The sequence below is a fragment of the Pipra filicauda genome, unplaced genomic scaffold (genome assembly GCF_003945595.2).
Source record: "Pipra filicauda isolate LSUMZ 115617 unplaced genomic scaffold, ASM394559v2 scaffold29_size4552773_pilon, whole genome shotgun sequence".
Classification (NCBI taxonomy): Eukaryota; Metazoa; Chordata; class Aves; order Passeriformes; family Pipridae; genus Pipra; species Pipra filicauda.
In genome coordinates, this window is record NW_024104420.1 from 2347414 (window position 1) to 2366744 (window position 19331).

At 35.0% G+C, this 19331-nt stretch overlaps 1 protein-coding gene across 7 annotated transcripts in view; it reads right to left on the reverse strand.

The window, feature by feature from the left end:
• CEP120 (centrosomal protein 120) overlaps positions 1-19331 on the reverse strand; it is a 64255-nt gene that overhangs the window by 40677 nt on the left and 4247 nt on the right. For 3 of the 7 annotated variants that reach the window (XM_039383094.1, XM_039383095.1, XM_027710277.2), the window contains exons 4-17: positions 19176-19317; positions 17099-17247; positions 15747-15944; positions 13472-13699; positions 13006-13213; positions 11816-11926; positions 10439-10616; positions 8438-8587; positions 7411-7593; positions 5496-5592; positions 5261-5407; positions 4512-4601; positions 3996-4088; positions 2234-2395 (exon numbers count right to left, since the gene is read on the reverse strand). In XM_039383094.1, the coding sequence (XP_039239028.1) occupies positions 2234-2395; positions 3996-4088; positions 4512-4601; positions 5261-5407; positions 5496-5592; positions 7411-7593; positions 8438-8587; positions 10439-10616; positions 11816-11926; positions 13006-13213; positions 13472-13699; positions 15747-15944; positions 17099-17247; positions 19176-19317 (2136 nt within the window). The remainder of the gene's footprint in view (positions 1-2233; positions 2396-3995; positions 4089-4511; positions 4602-5260; positions 5408-5495; positions 5593-7410; positions 7594-8437; positions 8588-10438; positions 10617-11815; positions 11927-13005; positions 13214-13471; positions 13700-15746; positions 15945-17098; positions 17248-19175; positions 19318-19331) is intronic. The other 4 variants (XM_027710278.2, XM_027710280.2, XM_039383096.1 and 1 more) reach the window with 4 other exon arrangements.

The window sequence follows — 19331 nt, forward strand, 5'->3', positions numbered from 1 at the left end:
AATTTCCTGTGAGACCTCAGGTTGTGGACTGTTAGGAAACCACACAAATCATACAAATGAAGCATGACTTCCTTATTCAGGAAGTAAGAGTGATGTACTACAAGGTGGATACTTCAAGGATCTTCTCTTGCACATACAGGGGCTTACTTCCAAACAAGTTCAATTGTAGAGTTCTCTAAATGTCTAAGTGTGAAAATAGTATATCAACAAATACTTTTAAAAGGTATGGAATAAGTTAAAGTACATTGTTTAGAATGATAAAATAAAATTCATTTCAGAACATTTCTTGCTAAAAAGCAAACAAACAACACAACCCCCCCCCACACACATAAAAAACCCCAAAAAAACACACCCAAAAAGGTTTAAAAAAGAGACCTGTTTGGTAACAACAGGAACTTTCTGCACATCACAAAGAGCGGGATCCTAGACTGAAACTCCAAAGCAAGTAAACAAAACTCCATCCTCAACAGAGCAAAAGAAAAAGCCTGTCATATGCAGAATATGTGGTAACAACCACCACATATTGAAGCATAGCAGGAACAGCACAGAGAAAGACAGCCAGCATCATCCGGAAAGAATGTCCTTCATACAGAACAGGACAAAACATAGTGGGGCTTGTGTTTGGAAGAGAGACAGTATGACAGCCACCTATACTATCAGGAATAGTAGGTCACACAGACACTGAAGGATTTTTCACAATTATTAAGTAATGAACTTAAAATGAACATAAAAATGAACAAAAAATGTGAACACAATGAAATTTTAGAACTCACTGCAACAGGATGTTGCAATACTAAATACTTTTTAGAAGGAATAAGATGAATTCATGAAGAATATTTTCATTGATGGCTAGTAAATATGAAATGCTGACTCTGGCTGAGAGTTCATATAACCCTTGATGGCACTGCTGGATATACCAAAATTGCATTCTCACTGTCCAATTTCTTGCCCTCTAGAGCCAACCATTGTGGCAACATAATGTTGAGCTAAATGATCTTTTGTCTAATGACTGTATGTCTGTTCCGAATAGGAAAAATAAAGTGATTGTGATTTTTTTTAAAAAAAGAGCCTGTAGAAGCTAAAAAAGAGTCAGTGGGAGCCAAAAGAATGAATTTGAATGAAGAATACTAGCTGATGGCATTTGGTTGCTTGAGCATGAAGAACTATTGGCTGTCTTGTCTGGACTGGTAGCTGCCAACACCACATATATAATGCAGAAGTGATTCACTTATCACTTTGAAGAGGACTGCAGTCTGCAGTTTGAAACTGCTCATCTCAATTTAATGACTTCAAGTACAATAGTTAGATTAGCATCTTCTAGGTTAGCAGCATTTTTGTACTAGTTGTATTTTTATAAAGTTCACTGTATTATGGTTTACATATGCTGACAAAAAAAAAAGTTATTATCAATGTTTAATATGAACCTAAAACCCCACAAGAATCTAGCACAACTCTTCTTAATAAAAAAAAAACATACCTTTTTCTGACACAGTTCTTTAAACAGTGAAAGCTAATATGGCATTATCACTGTCACAAATCAGACATGAAAAACACCAAAGCACGTAATTAATTCCCATAAACTAAGTACTCTAAAAAACACTTAGGCATTAGATTTAGTCTACTTAACAACAAATTAAGTGTCTAATAATGTAGCAGCTGAAAAAAAAAGTACTAACTTTTACAATATACTTTAACAATCAAGAAAAACAGCCAGACTAGCCTTGTTGTCAGACCAGAAATCAGCTTATAGGACAAGAGAATGCAGTCTAAATATTCTCAGTTTACAAAGTACTGCTCTTAGAATAGAAGACTGCAATAATAAGATAATTCTCCCCTCCATCCCAGTAAGGATAGTAGAAATACTCTTTTGCAGTGGAAAAATAAAACTATACAGTAAAACTTTCTCTATTTTTGCTAGATGTTACCTGATATCAATTTATTAAAATTACTGAAATGCTTACTGTTGTTCAAGTTCTTCATGTAATGTAGGCTTTTATTTGCAATTCATTTTCAGTTGTTAAAAAATAACTATAACCATTGCATTGCAAACTGGCCCTAAAACTGAGCAAGACTGACGGGGATGGATCTCAGCACATAGCTCACCAAAAAACAGAAATAAAATGTTTATTATAAAGTTGCCAGAATGCACTTGTCTCCTAACCACTCTGGATATTTATAAAAATGCTCACTTTAATAGATAAATGGCTGAGGCAGAAAATGTAAGTGTACTTACCTGCTGATGTAAGCGAAGCTTGTCTTCTTCCAGTTGTTTGATTTTTGACCTTTCTAGCTCAAGCTGGTGTGCACATTCCTCTCTGGCTCGCCGCACAGAATCCTGTAGCACCTGCAGGTTTTGTTCATGCTCTGCTTGCAACTCCTTCTTTACTCTTTGAAGCTTAAAAAGAGAGATATTTATATTAATCCATAGGGGTGAGAGCTTTACTTTAAACACTGTCTCTTACAACAGTTACTAATATTCGTGACAGAAAAATTGTTATCCATTTTAGAAATTAAGCAATAAAAATTCCATTTGCCTATATGTTTGCTATATACTTTTTTATTGTATTTCAGCTTAACTAACAATCTACCAATTATTATATTTGAGTTATAAATATACTCTTGCTTGACTACTGTTGAAACAGAGCTATTTGTGTCTCTTCAGTACATTCTACATGATTCTACAGGATTGCTGAAGGCAAGTTTTACATTCACCTTTCTACTACAAACTGAAAAGCTAAATATACTAATTTACTGCAGAGAAAGGAAAGATGTCTTTAGGTCAGTAAGACTGCAGTCCAAACTGACCCTATTGAGAGAATTTTTCATAGAGCTAAACAGAAAAACAATCCTTGATATGTTTGAACTTTCCAGAAAGATGCTACTGGCCCAGAAAACTGTTAGCTGAATAGAAACCTCCCCAATAGCCATTTCTCAAACTACATAATTGCTAAATGAACCCTGTATCATTTTGTCTAGACATTTTTGGAATCCACTGATTTTTATCATCTCTGAACTCTCAGGTCAGAATCTCACTGAATTTTGAGAAAGTTTTGAAAGAAAAACATATACGACATTCAAAGTAACTACTTTTACTCAGACTGACATGTACTTGGCCAAACCAAAGCATCATATTTTTTTTGCATACATGTTAAAAGTCAGAACACTACAGTATAAACTGCATCTTGAGGTGTACAGAGAGTAGGGGTACTGAACCAGCCAGTCCCCGTGTTGGAAGCTCTCTTAACTTTGTTACAGGGACAGAAGGGAGTAGTGTGATAAAAAGATTAATCTGACTTACAAGGAGGAAAGAGAAAGTTTGTTGGACTGCTAAACCACCACAGCAGTTTATCTACATAATTTTGAGTTTGTTCTGAAGTACAAAAACAGGCAGTTTATTTTCTTTCTCTTTTCATATGACTAGTGTCCCTGAAGTCACACCCCACTTCCTCATATTGGGGCTAATCAGTAAGACCTAGAAACAATGGTAGTTACTGGTTTCACTTATAGTCTCTTTAGTCCTGTCATTTTAAAAAAAAAAAAAAAGGAACTCCAAAATTGTCAGATAACAAAACCTGGACAGGTTCTCCCAGATCTTCCTGTCAACTGCTTCTATTTCGACAGTTAATCTAGCAATTACCTTTTGAAGTGAGGTACTGTTGTGCACATGTACAGTATTCACCTGACAGTACTAAACTTAAAATCAGATATGCTAATGTTACATAAATGTCTGCATGACATTAATTCTGTCAAGAATAGACAATTTACAGTTCTGTAATTCTAGCAACCATTTAAGAGTTCACCGAATTTCTATTTCAGTAAAAAAGTGCAGTTGTAACAAAATATGGACTAAATTACTAGTGTTTCTCTATTTATCTGTGCAAATGTGGCTATTTCAGATCCTATACACAGCTCAGAATTGTCATGAAGTAAAAACTCAAATCTTAAAGAAATAGCTAATGCAATTGCATTGTTTAATATAACCAAGCAGTTTTTACCTCTGATTCAGCACTAAAAAGCTGTCGTTCTCGCTTATCTAGATCTCTCAGGGTTTTCTGAAGTTTTTCTTCAAAAACATTATACTCCGCTACCTAGTCAAACAACAAAAAAAAAGGTATAAAATAATGACAATTTTTATTTGGAAGCTTACATATAAAACCAATCTCCAGCTCTTAATTAAGAATTTACAATGGAGAGTCCTTCTTTCTAACTCAGTAAAGGCTAATAGGTCACCATGCACAGCCAGGCTGTACAAGTGCTTTTTGACCATGCATGTGAAAGGCAATTAAGGTTAAAAAGCACCCATATAAAGCAAGCTAACCTAAGGATTTCTAACAAGTATTCTATGATTAAGGACTACTTTTAATATTTTTGCACTGTTGCAGACTAGATGCACTCATATCAGTAGGTGCAAAGGCTAATCATAGACTCTTTGTTATATGTTTACCTTGTTGAGTTTATAGTGATAGATTTATAGTAAGACTTTCACCTCATATAAGGACAAGTTTCCTTACCTTTTTCTTCACTAGTGCCTCTCTCTCTCTGTCTCTTTTCTTCCATTCTTCTGCAAGTGCTTGCATATGGACCATTTCCTTCTTTTTAAGCTTTTAAAGGCAAAAGAGAGAAACAAAACCCCCAAACCAGAAAACCAGATCAAAATTGTTGGAAGTGCAGCTTTAGAGTACTGCCAGATGTAAGTCTTGAGCAAAACAATTTTGTACACTAACTTATGACTCAGTATATATTCTGATAGTGAAAGTTACTTCTTACACTAAAGTACAAAATGCAAAGTAAACACAAGTTTGAGAAAAATATCCTAACAAATAGACACCAGATGCTCAGTATCTTTTAAAAAGAAGCATGTGATTAAGAATACTTAGAATGAGTTCAGGAGTAGAAACATAGCAATGGATTTTTGAGTGAGACTAAAGAAACACAGCGTCAATATTTAACATCCGTAATATGAATCTTGAGTATCTACTATACTTCATAAAAAGTAATTGAAAATTTTGAAGGGGGTATTCTGCATTTCAATATCTAGCACTTTCTTCAGGCACTTAAAATAATTAACCTTCTTCCTTAAGAATATGGAATTACTGGATAGATTAGTGTACCTCTGAAGTTTTAATATTCTGTATGAGTAAAATTTAGTTCTTATTTGAAACAGTGGCAAAGAAAAATAGAAGTAATGTTCCCCTCACCAATTCTGATAAAATTCTCTGGTAATCATGTTATTTAGGTAATAAACAGAAAGACTAAAAACCTGATTTTCAAAAAGGTCCTCTTGCATTTCCTTCCACATTTCTAACTCCAGTGCTGCTTTGTATTCAAGAGTTTCCCGAGGTTCTGGATGGTCTTCTGGAGCACAGTGAGGCTGAGGAATATGCTGTTGTTGCCCAGCAACTACACCCTGATAAAAAAGAGTGGATTTTTCACTGGAAACTCAACTTTTCAAAGAAATGTTCAAGGCAAAAAGATAAGATTTATGTAAAATTTACTTGAGAAGAATCTGACACCATAACTTCTTGCACCTTCACAAGCCCGTAGTCTTCCAAAGTGGTGGCATATGAAAGCTCTGCTATTCTGTTGCCTGACCTACAAATAATTAGAATGTTATTTTAATGAAAACTGTCTAAAAATACAGAAAGTAATTGCAAACCAACACACAAACCAGCAAGCTGAAGTCCTAAAATTTCCATGCAAGCTCAAAATCTCTGAATAGTTGCCTACATGAGAGCCAAACATGCTCTCCTATGTATATTGTTAAGTTAGGGATTAGTTTATGCAATAAGCTTCCTGACTTAAACAGATAATTTGGGATAATTCATTGGGAATCTATTTAACTAACAGATTACTATAATCCAAATATCCCTGCACCAAGGAAATGATCCAAAATTGTACCTACAACCTTAAATCTTTCTAATGATATAACTGTCAGGTATTGCTGCTGGCTTCATTTTAAGATACTTGTTCAAAATCATTAATCTTGCTTTTTTAGGTGTTAACAGTAACTTTCTGGTTATCCACATATAAATTGCTCAGCACATCATAGGGGTAAACCATCCTTGGATTGCCAAAAAACATATTTCTGGAAGCTTCAGCACAGAGAACTGGCAACTTTAAATCCACTTATGTGTTAAATACCTACCTGCTCTTGTATAGTGAAAAATTGCCTAGATAGCAGATATTTCAACACACTAATTTGGGAAAAAAAGCAACAAACATTTGTACTTCACACAACATTAAAATTAATTACTACATTAAATTCTTACAACCTTCTATCAGTGACTGACTAAAAAAGAAAACAAATTCATGTTAATGGACCTCAGAAATCTGAGTAAGTGCGTTTAACACACCAGTGTAAAAAGAAGGTAACATCAACACTAGCAAGGATAGGAAGGGATCAGCACAGCAAAATGAAGACCCGATTACATTTTGAGAATGCCATCTAGTGGTTGTTATGTTTTGTGCAAAACCAGTTTTCATTTTAACGAACTGTATGTGAAAGTATGAACCTTAACATACAGTGAGATCTTAAAGAAACTCTCCACAGAGTCAGGCCATGAAGGCTTTCACACAAAAAAGTTTAAACAAAGCCAGACAATTTTCTATCAGTGTGGGAGGAGGGGTGATATCAATCAGCAACCTGAGATTTCCTGTGAGTCAAATATAGCATGCTTTATTTAACTGTTGCATTAGAGGTTTAAACCTGACTCCAGTGTTAATAGCAATTACATTTATTCCTAAGGGCATAATCAAGTTCCACCATCACACAGGAAAAGATAAGGGTCTAGATACTGATTGTGAGCACAACTCATCTTCACCAAGAACACGAGTTCTTCGTATACATAAAGACCCCATCACTGCTCTATGTAAATGAACATTTATCTTCAGACAGAACATTAACTAATACTGCTCCTTCTGATGCACACAAGCCCAAACCTCTGCTATTATCACAAGGAATAATCCTGAAACAGGAAACCTCTCCATTCTATGGATGTACCTCTCCTCCTAACTTCACTGAAGTCAGTTGCATTTAAAGCATACTATGAACAAAGAATGTTAACTGTTTTCTGGAATATCTGTAATTAACTTACTCAGAATTACCTCAGTAACATTTCTTCCAATTATTTATCTCTTTAATTGGTCTGTGAATTTTACCCAGGATCTTGATTAAATAAAGACTTATAAAAATGACTTTGGTAGTGGTGTGGGCATTGCACAATATGACTGTGGCAATTTAACTTTTAATCTCTTGGGTGCCTTTTCCCCCCTCTATATTGCAGTACTCTGCAGACTGTTTGCCTAATCAAAAAGCTAAGCAGGAAGAGCTTGTCCTTTTTCAAGTAAATACTAAACAAACAATTCTTCAAAATTTGCTAGAGAGTTAAATATCTTTTTAAATAGCTTTACCCGTGTGCTGCTGTGACACTGACTGTCTCATTACAAGTCTGACGCCAGCATTGTTCACCATTCCCACCCAAGAAGCGTGTTTTTTCCGAAGTCAACACATTTGAAAGCTGAAGTCTTGCCACCCCTAGAAGTAAATCTTTGGCTGTTTTATCCTTGTGCCACAATTCAACCAGCAGAGGCAATCTGAAACAAACAAGCGATCTCTGTGTCAGACGCCAAAACAAAAGAGGAAGCATTCTTATTCATTCTCTAAAAGTAACTTCCCAAACAAGTGATACAATTGTCAAACAATGAGATGAGTTTACTGCTTTTCACTTAGAGGAATGAGACTGAGTGACCTTGTATCTTCACCATCACTTGGTTTGGTCAGATTACTGGTCCTTTCTCCAATTACGAGGGAATAACAATTGTTGTTACACTGAAAGCAACTGACTGAATAACATTAGTAGAACTCTATCATCTTCATTTATAAATACTTATAAATTAATTTTAGCCACCGTCACTCAAAATACATCTCCCTCCACTTTCCTTTCAAAATATTGCTATTTTGATGATTTTTTTTTCTACATTTTAATCATTTGTTGAAAGCTGGTAGAACTCCTTGGAAAACTGTTTCACAGCCCTCAACACTGTGCTCAACTTTCCAGGTACCTGCTGTATTTTCAAAGACATCATATTTTAATACACAAGGCATTGTGTATTAAAAAATAAAAAAGGATGTATTTTATTTGAAGTAGTACTTTGTTACTTTACTGTAACAATCTACAGGAATGGCACTTGTTTCTGTAAGGAACAATTCCTGCATAGGTATGCAGAGATGAAATCAAGAGTTCTAGAGTTCCTCACTTTAAATGTAATTAACAGAGAAACTGGAAGTGCAGGGTATTAAATATTCATTGGCATTAGCACTTGAATTCTTTACTAAATTCTTAAACTGAGGATCTTAAGTAAAATACTTGAACTTGCAACTGCATTTAAAACAAAAATTAGAAAAGTGTAATTAAGATACAAAATTGCAAGTTACCACCTGAAGAACGTATCTTGAAGCTGATGAGGTATAGTTGCAAAGTCAAATGCACAATATGACTTTGGAAGAAAGACTTCCATGTTCTTTCTGATTTCTACAGGTGGGCTTGTCATAATAGGTGCTGCACTGCCAAAAAATGGATACGAGTACCTAATAAAAACAATAACAAAAATAATAAAATAATAATTATAATTTTTATTATATCTTCTGCAACAAGAAAACCAGTTTAGACATCATCTACTGAAGCATAACTTTGTACTAAAGTTTGGAAGATTTGTACTAGTACATATTACAACAGAATTTAGTTCTCAGGTATTTGTGTTTTCATTTACTTCAGGACTGATCCAGCTTCTTTATATTCGCTGTCATTTTGACGAAAAAGCTTTAATAATCTGTATGTTCCCAACCAGATGAATTTATATTTTATTGAAATTCTGGAATTATTATAAAAAAGTGAACAGAGAACTAGAAAAAAGAAAAATAATATTCACGTGTAGATTGCTGCTTGAGAACATTCACAACTATATTTACAGTGAAGACTGGTCTAACACGCAAAAACTGGTAACTAAGTACATGTATACATAATGTCAGAACCATTTGAAAATTTCATGAACTTTTAATTCCCACACATTAGCTGACTAATAGGAAAGTCAAATCATTTTACCAATGAGACTTAAAATGTGAACTGAAACTACTCTACTAGCATAATTCAGTGTATGATAAACTATAACAAAGGGGAGGCCATGAACTTCTTAAACTTCACTTTGTTCAAATTGATGCCAGCTGTCAGTTAAGTTACTAACAAAATAAATGCTGCATCAAATGATGCCACTATATATAAAATTGCGTATTTTGACTTCTGTGCAGAACTGTTTAAAGGGCTTGTTTAGACCGAAATAAAATAATGCTTCCAATCTATAGTGAATATGCAATTTTTTACCCTACAACTTTTCTTAACATTTATGTTTTTGGATGTTTCTCCTCTTCAGTTTCTTGCCATATTTATCACTGACTAAAAATTCAAGTGCATGAAACAGCAAAACCTATTTGTTGTCACTATTCTGAAAAAAATTAAATTTTTGGAATCTTATGTGAAAAAGCCTTTAAGTGGCAAAATTGCATCAATTGTATGACTGCTGCTTTCCACACACTATTTAATAATGTAGCCTCCAGAAAGGCATTGATGATGCATTCTATATTAGCTGTATTTTGAAATATTCCACCCCTACACCCCAACCCCACCTTTTACTGTACTTAAAACAAAACTAACTCCAAGAATCAACACTACAACTACACTTCCTAGTGACCAGTTAAACTGTCAGCAAACAGGCAAAGCAAATGCAGAGGCATCTCCCTAGCCAGAAATATTCAATGCTCTCAGACTGAATCACCATTTAAAGATCATGCGTGCCACAAGGACCCTAATGGAAACTAGAAGGCAAGTGGTGAAAACTAATTAACCAGTGAATTCAAATATACCATCAGTAACTAATATCCCGTGAGTATAAATTTTATTTTTCTTAAAAGTCATCCATCAAAATCATCCTCTATCTATGAGCCTCTCAGAATGATAATGCATTTACTACACTGATTGTTCACACTAAAACTAGAATGTGCTTCCTTTAGATTCACCATCACACATAAACCAGTGATCTGTCTCTTACTAAAACATTACAAATCACTTCTTTGATCAGCTGGCAATGTAGCCAGAAAGTAGTGAGACAAGTAGTTTTCCTTTTCCTTTAAAGACTGAATGATGTTCCTTATCTTCAGAGCTCAGACATTCAAGTGAGATTTAATACAAACTACAGTGAAGGGTAAAGTTTCACACCATATTTAATGCTTAGTTTAGTGATGAGCCAGAGGAACATTCTGAAGTATTTTGTTACTGAAAATCAGCTACATAAAAGGTATCAAGAAGCATACCACTAGAAATCATTCAGATTATGAAGGCTTTGTATTGAAAAGAAAGATACTTTTATTACCAAGAATAAATTGTACCTTAGAATGCAATTTATTGGAAAACCAACTTCCAGACCACGTATACTTCTCAGGTCTATTGAAAAGCAAAAATGATGAGAAGATGCTGGAATAACAATTTTCTGTGCAGACACAGGTTCAGAAGAACTGGACACACCCACAGGGTTGGGCTGAGATGCTGCTACTGGACCATTATCAGCTGAAAACACAAAAGAGAATTCATGTGCATTTTTTATAATTTGTTCTGCCCAAAATAACAAAATATACCAAAGATTAGTGTCACATTTTGAATGCAAGAAGACAGATTGCTTCCCTAAGAGATTTCGATTCCTCGTAGTATAAATGGATGCTGTGAAAAATAGCCACTCTTTTTGTAAGTTACAGCTTCCAAAGAAAAAACACCAAAACCCCAATATACTTTAAATCTTAATAGAATGTAGTATTTTTCCCTACTTTAATTATCTTCAAAGCTACATTAGTTTAACACACTGAAAAAAACTTTAGACTAAGATCTGAGATACCAAATTCTTCCAAAGGATGCTGTAAGACTTAACAGTTTACATTAATTGTTCCTAGCCAACTTGAGGGCATGCAGAAGAAAAAAAATTATTTGTAGGAACTTAGGTTGCTTTGAATTAACTAACCTCCTTACTTTGGGACTTAAAAAGACAGAGCACCAGGTCAATTACAGTGCTCATGTAAGGCAGCATCAACTATTGGTCCCAAGCTGAGGTTTAGCTGTTGAAGCAAACTAAAATGCTCTAGGTTAGGTCTGCGAAGCACATCTGCTTATGTCGCAGAACCCACCTATGTGACATCTGTCCAGCTGCACCCTGGCTTCTCATGTCCTTACACTGGGACCTGATACTGCTTTCAAAGAGTAAAACAAACTAAAAGTCCTACGGACAGCGTTACCAAAAGGTAACATTTTTTTTGTCTTAGAAAGTTTTTTGAGCTACTGAGTCCCTACAAAAAGCAAAGAGAGAAAGAAACTGTCAGATAGGAACTTAACTGCCTTTTGTAAGTGCTACTTGTTCTGATACTCTCTTATTGTTTAAAATGTTTCCATTTTTGTCATTTTCAAAGAAATACACAATTGACTATTTTTCCTCCTTGTTTCTAGGTGTTTCATGTGCATTAACAGTAACTATGCCAAAAAGAAAAATTCCATAATACTTCAACATCAGCTAGTTAACACAACATAAGAATAAAATAATTCTAACTGATTAGGTAAAAAGTCAGTAGATTGATTGGTGCAAAGAAGTCATTGAATGGAATTTTAAGGTCATCACAGATACGAAAACAAGAAGGTCATACAGCTTACTGTTAAAATTCATTTAAGTTGCTACTATATTCAAATGTTATTTAATGTACTAAATTGGATAAATTTTGCATTACTGGGATTTTGCAGATCTAATAGAGGTGACTTTGCTCTGCTCTGCAATTTGAAACTTGGAAGCTCTTCAGTGAACTGCTTGTTAACGTCTTGGCAGCAGCCAGACACCAGCTCTGAAAGAAAAATATGAATGACAAGATTTACATTTTAACACAGAATTATAAATACTATTACTATTAATAAAAAAGCACAATCCTGGATTTCTTAAACAGAGACTCAAACCAGATGCTGGGTTCACAATACTTTCTTGTTACATTACACATAAAAAGGGCTTAATCCTTGCTTAGATAAGATCAGTTAGGATTAAAAGGAAACTTGGCTGAATTAGCAGACAAATCCTGAGAGCACATTCTAGGACACAGGTTTTCCTCTACAGAACTGGGTGTCTTTAGCACCAACTGCAAAAGACCAGCAATACAAGTATCACTAGAAAAATAGTAATTCTGCTTTATTCATAAGTCATCTCTTAAGAAGACTCATGTTCAGTAACGTTTAGCAAAATAACATTCTTTTGAGCTTTATTCTATTACTACAGTATTTCTTCTTCTCTCATCTCTTTTCCTCTTCCACTTCTCCCTGACCCAGTTCTCAAATCAGAAACAAAACTGAGAAGGCTATTTGGGCTACCAAGTCCAAACAAAAGGATAATATAAAAACAAAACAAAACCAACCAAACAAAAAACCCAGTTGCTTGGTTTTGTCCAGGAATCTGTATAATATGAACATTTGTCTTCAAAAATTATTACCCACATAGTACATTCCTTGGAAATTTTAAAAATCCCACATTACCCCTGCCTTTGTATTTAGTAAACGTGAACATTAGACCATTTCATCTACTTATTGAGCAAGTCTGTTTCTTCATAGGCATTTCACTGAGCCTTCTCATTCACAAATTCAGGAAATTTCAAACACTTCTGTTATAATTTTCCAAGCTGATGACCAGCCACATCCCTTGTAATCTGCACACTACCAAATCCCTATCTGGCTCTTTCAAGTGTTCTCAACAACCATTATGTTCAAATCACAACATTTATCCCCTTATCCCCCTGCTGTTATTTGTTTTATGCAAATAATTCTTACTTGCCTGAAATTTATCACTGCAAGTGAGTATAACTTCACAAATATACTGCAAATGAATAGTGCATGATCCAAGACCACATAACAATTGGGCAAAAAACTATATACCACATACCTATTTTTCTTGGTTTTGTGCCTTTTTCAAACTTAAGACTTTCCACTTCACTTTCTGTTGCCACATCTTCTTTTGAAGAACATTGATCAGCTTGAGATGGGACCTTCTGGGATCTCTGTTGCAGGCTCTCTGTTTTTCCACTAACAGGTGAAAGAACTTTCTCCTGTGGCTGTTTAGATTCAGTTGGAGCATTTAAGGGAATCAAAAGCTGAATGAAGTGATATAGTTTTCTTATTGATCATGGATTGCACTTAAAAATTCTGTCTACAACACTTTCAGAGTTTGAGACTATTTTTCAGATATAGAAAAATAACTCTATGAAAGGATTATTTCGTATAAAGCAATTAATTTTTTCAGGTTTTCTTTTACATAATCAACTGTCAAATACATTTTAGAAGTACCAATTATTTTTTAACATGAAACTGTGCTACAGTGTTTAAGCCAGCAATAAATGGGTAAGCTATACCTGGGGAGTCATGTTCTCCCTTTGAAGAACTACAGATACCCCAAGAGTAGGAGCCAGATCCAAAGGCAATTGCGGTAGCTTCTGTTTAGCTCTGTTTGGTGGAACAAGGACAAATGATCCTTCTATTGCCACAGGGTGTTGATCAATCTCCACATTTCCTTTCTTCAGTAGTCCAGATAAGGGTATTTCAGTGCTTCCAAGAGAGTGGTCCCCACAGCAAAGATGGATCTGTACACACACAGAGGTGCTAGAAAGTATCTGGTATGTGCAATTTTCACTTGAACTGTCTGCACACCCTCCACTAAAGGTAGCATATATGCAACAAGTTATCATCCCTAGCCTAGTCTCTGTATGCTGAGAATATGAGCAGCTACGAAATGTCAATTCATAGCAGATCACTGTACTCCCCTTCTGAGGACCTGTCATATCATTCTTTCCGTAGGACAAATTCAATAGTCTGTGGCTTCTAAACACAGCACAGATTCTTCCCCTTAACATACAGGCATATAAAATGCATGACTGCAAGGTAAAGAAAAAAGTTATTTGAAAGCTCAGCCTTTGTGCATGTATTTAGCCACCACTTAAGCAGCAAGGATTTTTGGAATTAAGTAGCTGTTCTTAACTCCTGGTAAGCACCATTATTCTTCTTTGAAAACTTGACTCAACTGCTTCCTCCTTACACAGCTTAATATATATAAATCTAAGTAAAAGATGTATCTTAAGAAAAAAAAACAAACAAACCCACAACACACTCTAAGATAACCTATTTTGCTCAAAGTTACTCTTTGAAACTTACATACCGACTTGCTCTTTCCCAAATAAGGGTCACTTCAGTTTTGATTTAGCAGATCAGAACACTGTATTCTGATCTTTAATATTTATTACACTTAAAAAACTTCCATGCTAAAGAGTGTCAGCTGCGAATATACACACCTGTGTGTGTGTGTATACAGGCATATATACAAATACAATCATACATCACATATATACACACTCCAGTCTGATAACTAGCACCTTTTACAACTAAACTCTACATTTTTTGAAAAACATATTAAAATTAAGAATCCGAAGACAGTGCTCCAATCCTATATCCTAAATTTTAAGAAGCTGAATGAGAAGTCGGAGAAAGAAAACTGTAAACCAAAATGTGGATCTGACCTCATGACAATTCTTGTTCAAAAAGTCATTCTTTAAACATGATGCAGGCATGTACAATTCTCTGTATAAGTATATATGATATGACATATGTATAATATATGCCATATTACTTTGTTTCAAGACTAAGATTAAATTCCAAACATATCAGTGCATAGATTTCTCCAAAGATGGAAAAATATTTAAAGTAGAGAGAAAAAAATCTGAAAAAATATAAGATTTCAACAAAAACATTCTTAATCTATGTTGGATAACAAAACTAGAATGGTCTCTACAAACTTCAAGGAAAATAATTTTAAAAGGGTCCAGATCCAAGACTTCATACAACTAATACTGTCTTATTTACAAGCCTCACTAATAGAAACTCTATACTACCCTTATTCAACCAGTCTCTTGTAATTAGTTAAGTGTGAGCTATGCACAGATTGTCATAAAGACTCTAAATACTACCCAATATTTAGAATCATATAATCATTTAGGTTGCAAAAGACCCTTAAGATCACTGAGTCCAACTGTCAACCTAACTCTGCCAATTCCACCACTAAACCATGTCCCCCATTTAAAGGCAAGGTTACAGATAAGTAATATCCCATAACAACCCAAATATGTCCGTAGTGCATTTAAAAACAGCATTTGGCTAAGGAGCGGGGAAAAAAGCCAGACCTCCCTTCTTACTCACAGCGAGTGCTGAGGACAGTGATTTTAGAACTTAGGCAAGAATGACCTGAGCAGCTGGCATAGGATTGGCATAGGCAGCACAAAGTGAGACTCAGGGTTGCAGATGGTCTGATTGCAGTGAAGGTCCCAGAGCTCAGAGCTCTTGGGAATGCCACATTAGCTCTTTTGGTATATCATGTTCCAGCAACACCTTTTATCATGACATGTAAAGTAGCCTACCATGGCAACTACATTATGAAGTCTGTATTCCACTTGAGATGGGAAACTTGCTGCTAGGGTTTCCCTCATATTAGCAAGAGAATGAACTTCTATTTGGGCCAAACTGCTGCAATACAAACTTAGTTTTGGAAACAAAAATGCTTCCAGACTCAGCCTGAGACATATTCTATTTCTTTTCTTTTCATTATTTATTTTCATTCACATTTGAGATGAAACAGCTTACCTGCAATTTTGACTGTGTACAAAGATAAACCTGAAGGGCATCAACTGTACTACGTATTCGAACGGAAGCTCTTTCTGGCTCAAAGTTTGGATTAATTAAATCAGTGAAAGGTTCATTTGTGACATCATTTCCCAGTAATGAGTAGTAGAAAAAAAACTCAGGTTGTCGTTCAGGAAGCTTCATAGTACTAGGAACTAACTGAAAGAGATTCAGAAGAGAATAATGCATCTCCTTCACTGATGTAGAGTTACAGTAATTCTTCTGTAGACAGCTTAAATTGATCTCAAACTACCAGGTAGCTGATCTAAGTCCTAGCTTGCACTACACAAATGAGATAACTTTTAAATACCCAAACAGAAGTAAAAAGACAAAACAAAACAATAAACAAACAAACAATTTACAAGCATAACAATAACTCGCAAAATGACCAATTTTGAATTACCTTTAAGATTTGGCAGCACTAAGGGCTGTAACTGACATCATATATTTAGTAACATCAAGCACTGCACAAATACTTAGAAATAAGCAGTGTCTTCATAAAATATTGATAAGGTAAACAAATAATGCAGGTTAGATACTGAGTTATTATACAATTTATGTGATTGAATAAGAGACAAACAGACAAACAGCTACTTCATCCTGTAGCCAACTGCAACTGTCAGCTCAATGCCTAAAAAGGCACAAGCCACCCCAGAAAGACCACAACAAATTTACTTCTTAAGGTCCTATACTTTTTATGTGGAAAATTATTTTCCCTTAAAAAAAAAGAAAGATAACAAGACCGAAGAGAGTTTACCATACACTATGAGTTCCAGATCAATTAAAACCATGCTGGCTTGGAGTCATGACTTTCATGGTAACTTGAGTATATCAGCTAACATGTATCAATGTGGCACAGTACAGCATAAACATAGTACCTGAGGTCTAAAGCTGAAACAATTATTAGCACAGCACTTCATCCAAGCTAATAAGTTCTTCCCTTAGACAACATATAAATTCTACTGTTTCATCTATCTTACATATTTGAAAAATATTTCACTTTGTTTGAACTTCAGCAAATGGGCACCACACTGAAGACTGGTATGACCCATATACACACATTTTACATTATATTGCAACACAGAAGTATATATGATTTAAAGTAAATGCAACTTTAGCACTCTAAACAAATTATATTTCATCTGTAATTTGACATACATAGTTTTAAAATGAAAACTAATGTATATAAAGTCAATATAGGACAAAGCTATTTATTGCAAGAAACATAGAAAACAATTAAAAACCCTTGCTACAAATAAAACACGTGAAGGTGCAAATACAAAGGTAGGATAGTATATAGCAAGGAAACAGACCTGTTCCAACTGTGTGGCAAATGCAATGGTTACAGACAAGACAAAGTAGTCTCTGCAATACTCTGCTGGTCCAATTTGATGATAGCCCTCTTCTTCATTCAAGACTGGTATAACGCTTTTAGGGTCTAACCCAGGAAAAAGAGTAACTACTAAGAGAGAAGAAAAAAATCGTAAGCAACTACTGATCTTATTAATTGCTGCAGCAATCTGATTCTAATTTTACACTTAAGTATTGTACACGTGGAGAGAAATCTGCAAATAAAGATCTTGATGCCTAGTAGCACAGCATTGCAAAACACAAAAAAAGTCCCTAGGTATACTTAGGTATAGCTACAAAAAAATTCTCAAATAAATTTCTATTCAGTGGGCACAGATGTGATTTTGAACACTATGCTAGACAGAATTCTAGTGCATATTTTTGTTAAGTGTTACAGTGAGTGACATTACAGTGACTGGAAGATTACTTCACCAGGCTAGAGTCTGTCATGCTGTTTTTTTATTTTGCTCATTAAAGGAAATGCAAGACAGTAACCGTATATGACAACCTGTTGAAAAAGTACGACGTGTCATTCCACAGACTTTTGGAATGCGTCATTTAAAGATTTTTCATCTGAACTCTTCAGTGCATAAAACACATGAATCCTAAAAGGAAAACTGCCTGACTAGACTAGAACTGGGTAATCCAGCTTTGTCATATCCAATGTCTGGAACATTAACTTTACACCTGTGAAAACCCACACATTTTTTTTCCTCCATTACCTAAATATGGTATTGACCAATCTTGAGGTGACAGAAGGAAATAAAAAGTTGGCAAACCTGTTTGTAGTAATTATTTCACAGAAAACATGAAGTAGAAAACAGTGCTGGGTGAAGGCAGAAGGGTTTTCTTGACATCTTGACATCTGCCAATGTCGTGAGGGGTAGAAGAGCTTGCAGGCGCAAATATCTCAAGGGAAGTGCAGACTAATGAACCATTTACAGTAGTTCCTTGCCTCTTTTACAAACTTTACAGGATTGCACTGTGAACCTGAAGGCTGTGTAACTACACTGAAACTTAAATACTGTCTTAACCCATCCTGAAATGCAGCCAAGTCGGTGAAGTCTGGGCCAGAAACCTTGTAAAAGACTTACTGCTACTGACCACTTTGTTTTTACAAAATCACAGCCGTAGATCATAAGCAGATGATGAATTTAGAATTAGGGAAAAGTTACCCTCATGGCAAGAACACAAAGTATCATAAAATCAGTAGGAGAAAATCCACTAATTGGTACCAGAGGCTCATTTTTCAGAAATTAAGTAGATAGGCTTTTGGATAGGAGATCAGGGAGGGGGGGATGTAATTATGGGTTTGGGGGTTTTCTTGAAGGTCTTTTAAATAGCTTCTAAGACTTTGGCTTTGTTTTTTAAAAACCATTAACTTGCATTAAAAAAAAAATCAGATAAAAAAAGTGACTGAAAGGCACAGCACAAAGCTATATACCAGTGTTAACATTTGAGTTCCAATAGATTTTTGACACATTTTTGACCCAATAGGTTTTTGACACATTTCACATTTCTTTTGAGAGAAATGAGCAAAGGAATTCAGAAGCAGAATGAATCCCAACAGTAAGTAGACATTACTGGAAAAAATCCTTACAAATAGGTCATGATCTAAGCACTGAAAGATTAGAAGAAAAACCCATCAAAAAAAACCAGAAGCCTACCCAACAAATGAAACATTTTACTATTTTACAATTCCAAGCCCAAACTACTGAAACTTTACCTTCTGTAAAGAAGTTCCTTTCTTATTTTTTACATTACAGAACTTTCTAAAGCCCAGAAATACAAGCAAAATGCCCATGGGAGTTAAGTGATTTCCATTGTAAAAGTCAGTTGGTTTGCAGCTTGTCGCACAACTACCACAGTAAAGCATCCTTGAAAAATTTATTACTACAAGGTACATTAATCAGCTGCAAAGGATTTGCATTGGAACTGCTGTGAAATTAAATTCGAGACTTAATACATTTGCAACAAGTCATATGTCCATCTGGCACAGGAACATTTTAAATTCAGTGTGAATGATATTATATTACTTACCCTTTCCTTCTCTAGGGGGTGCCTCCTTGGCTTTAAAATCATCAACCAGTGCTTTTGAATCAGTCTCCAACACAACACCTATTTGTATTTCAGGTTTAAATTTAGGGTACTTGTTACTAAGCAAAGGATACCATTTGGGTGCCTACATAATTAAAA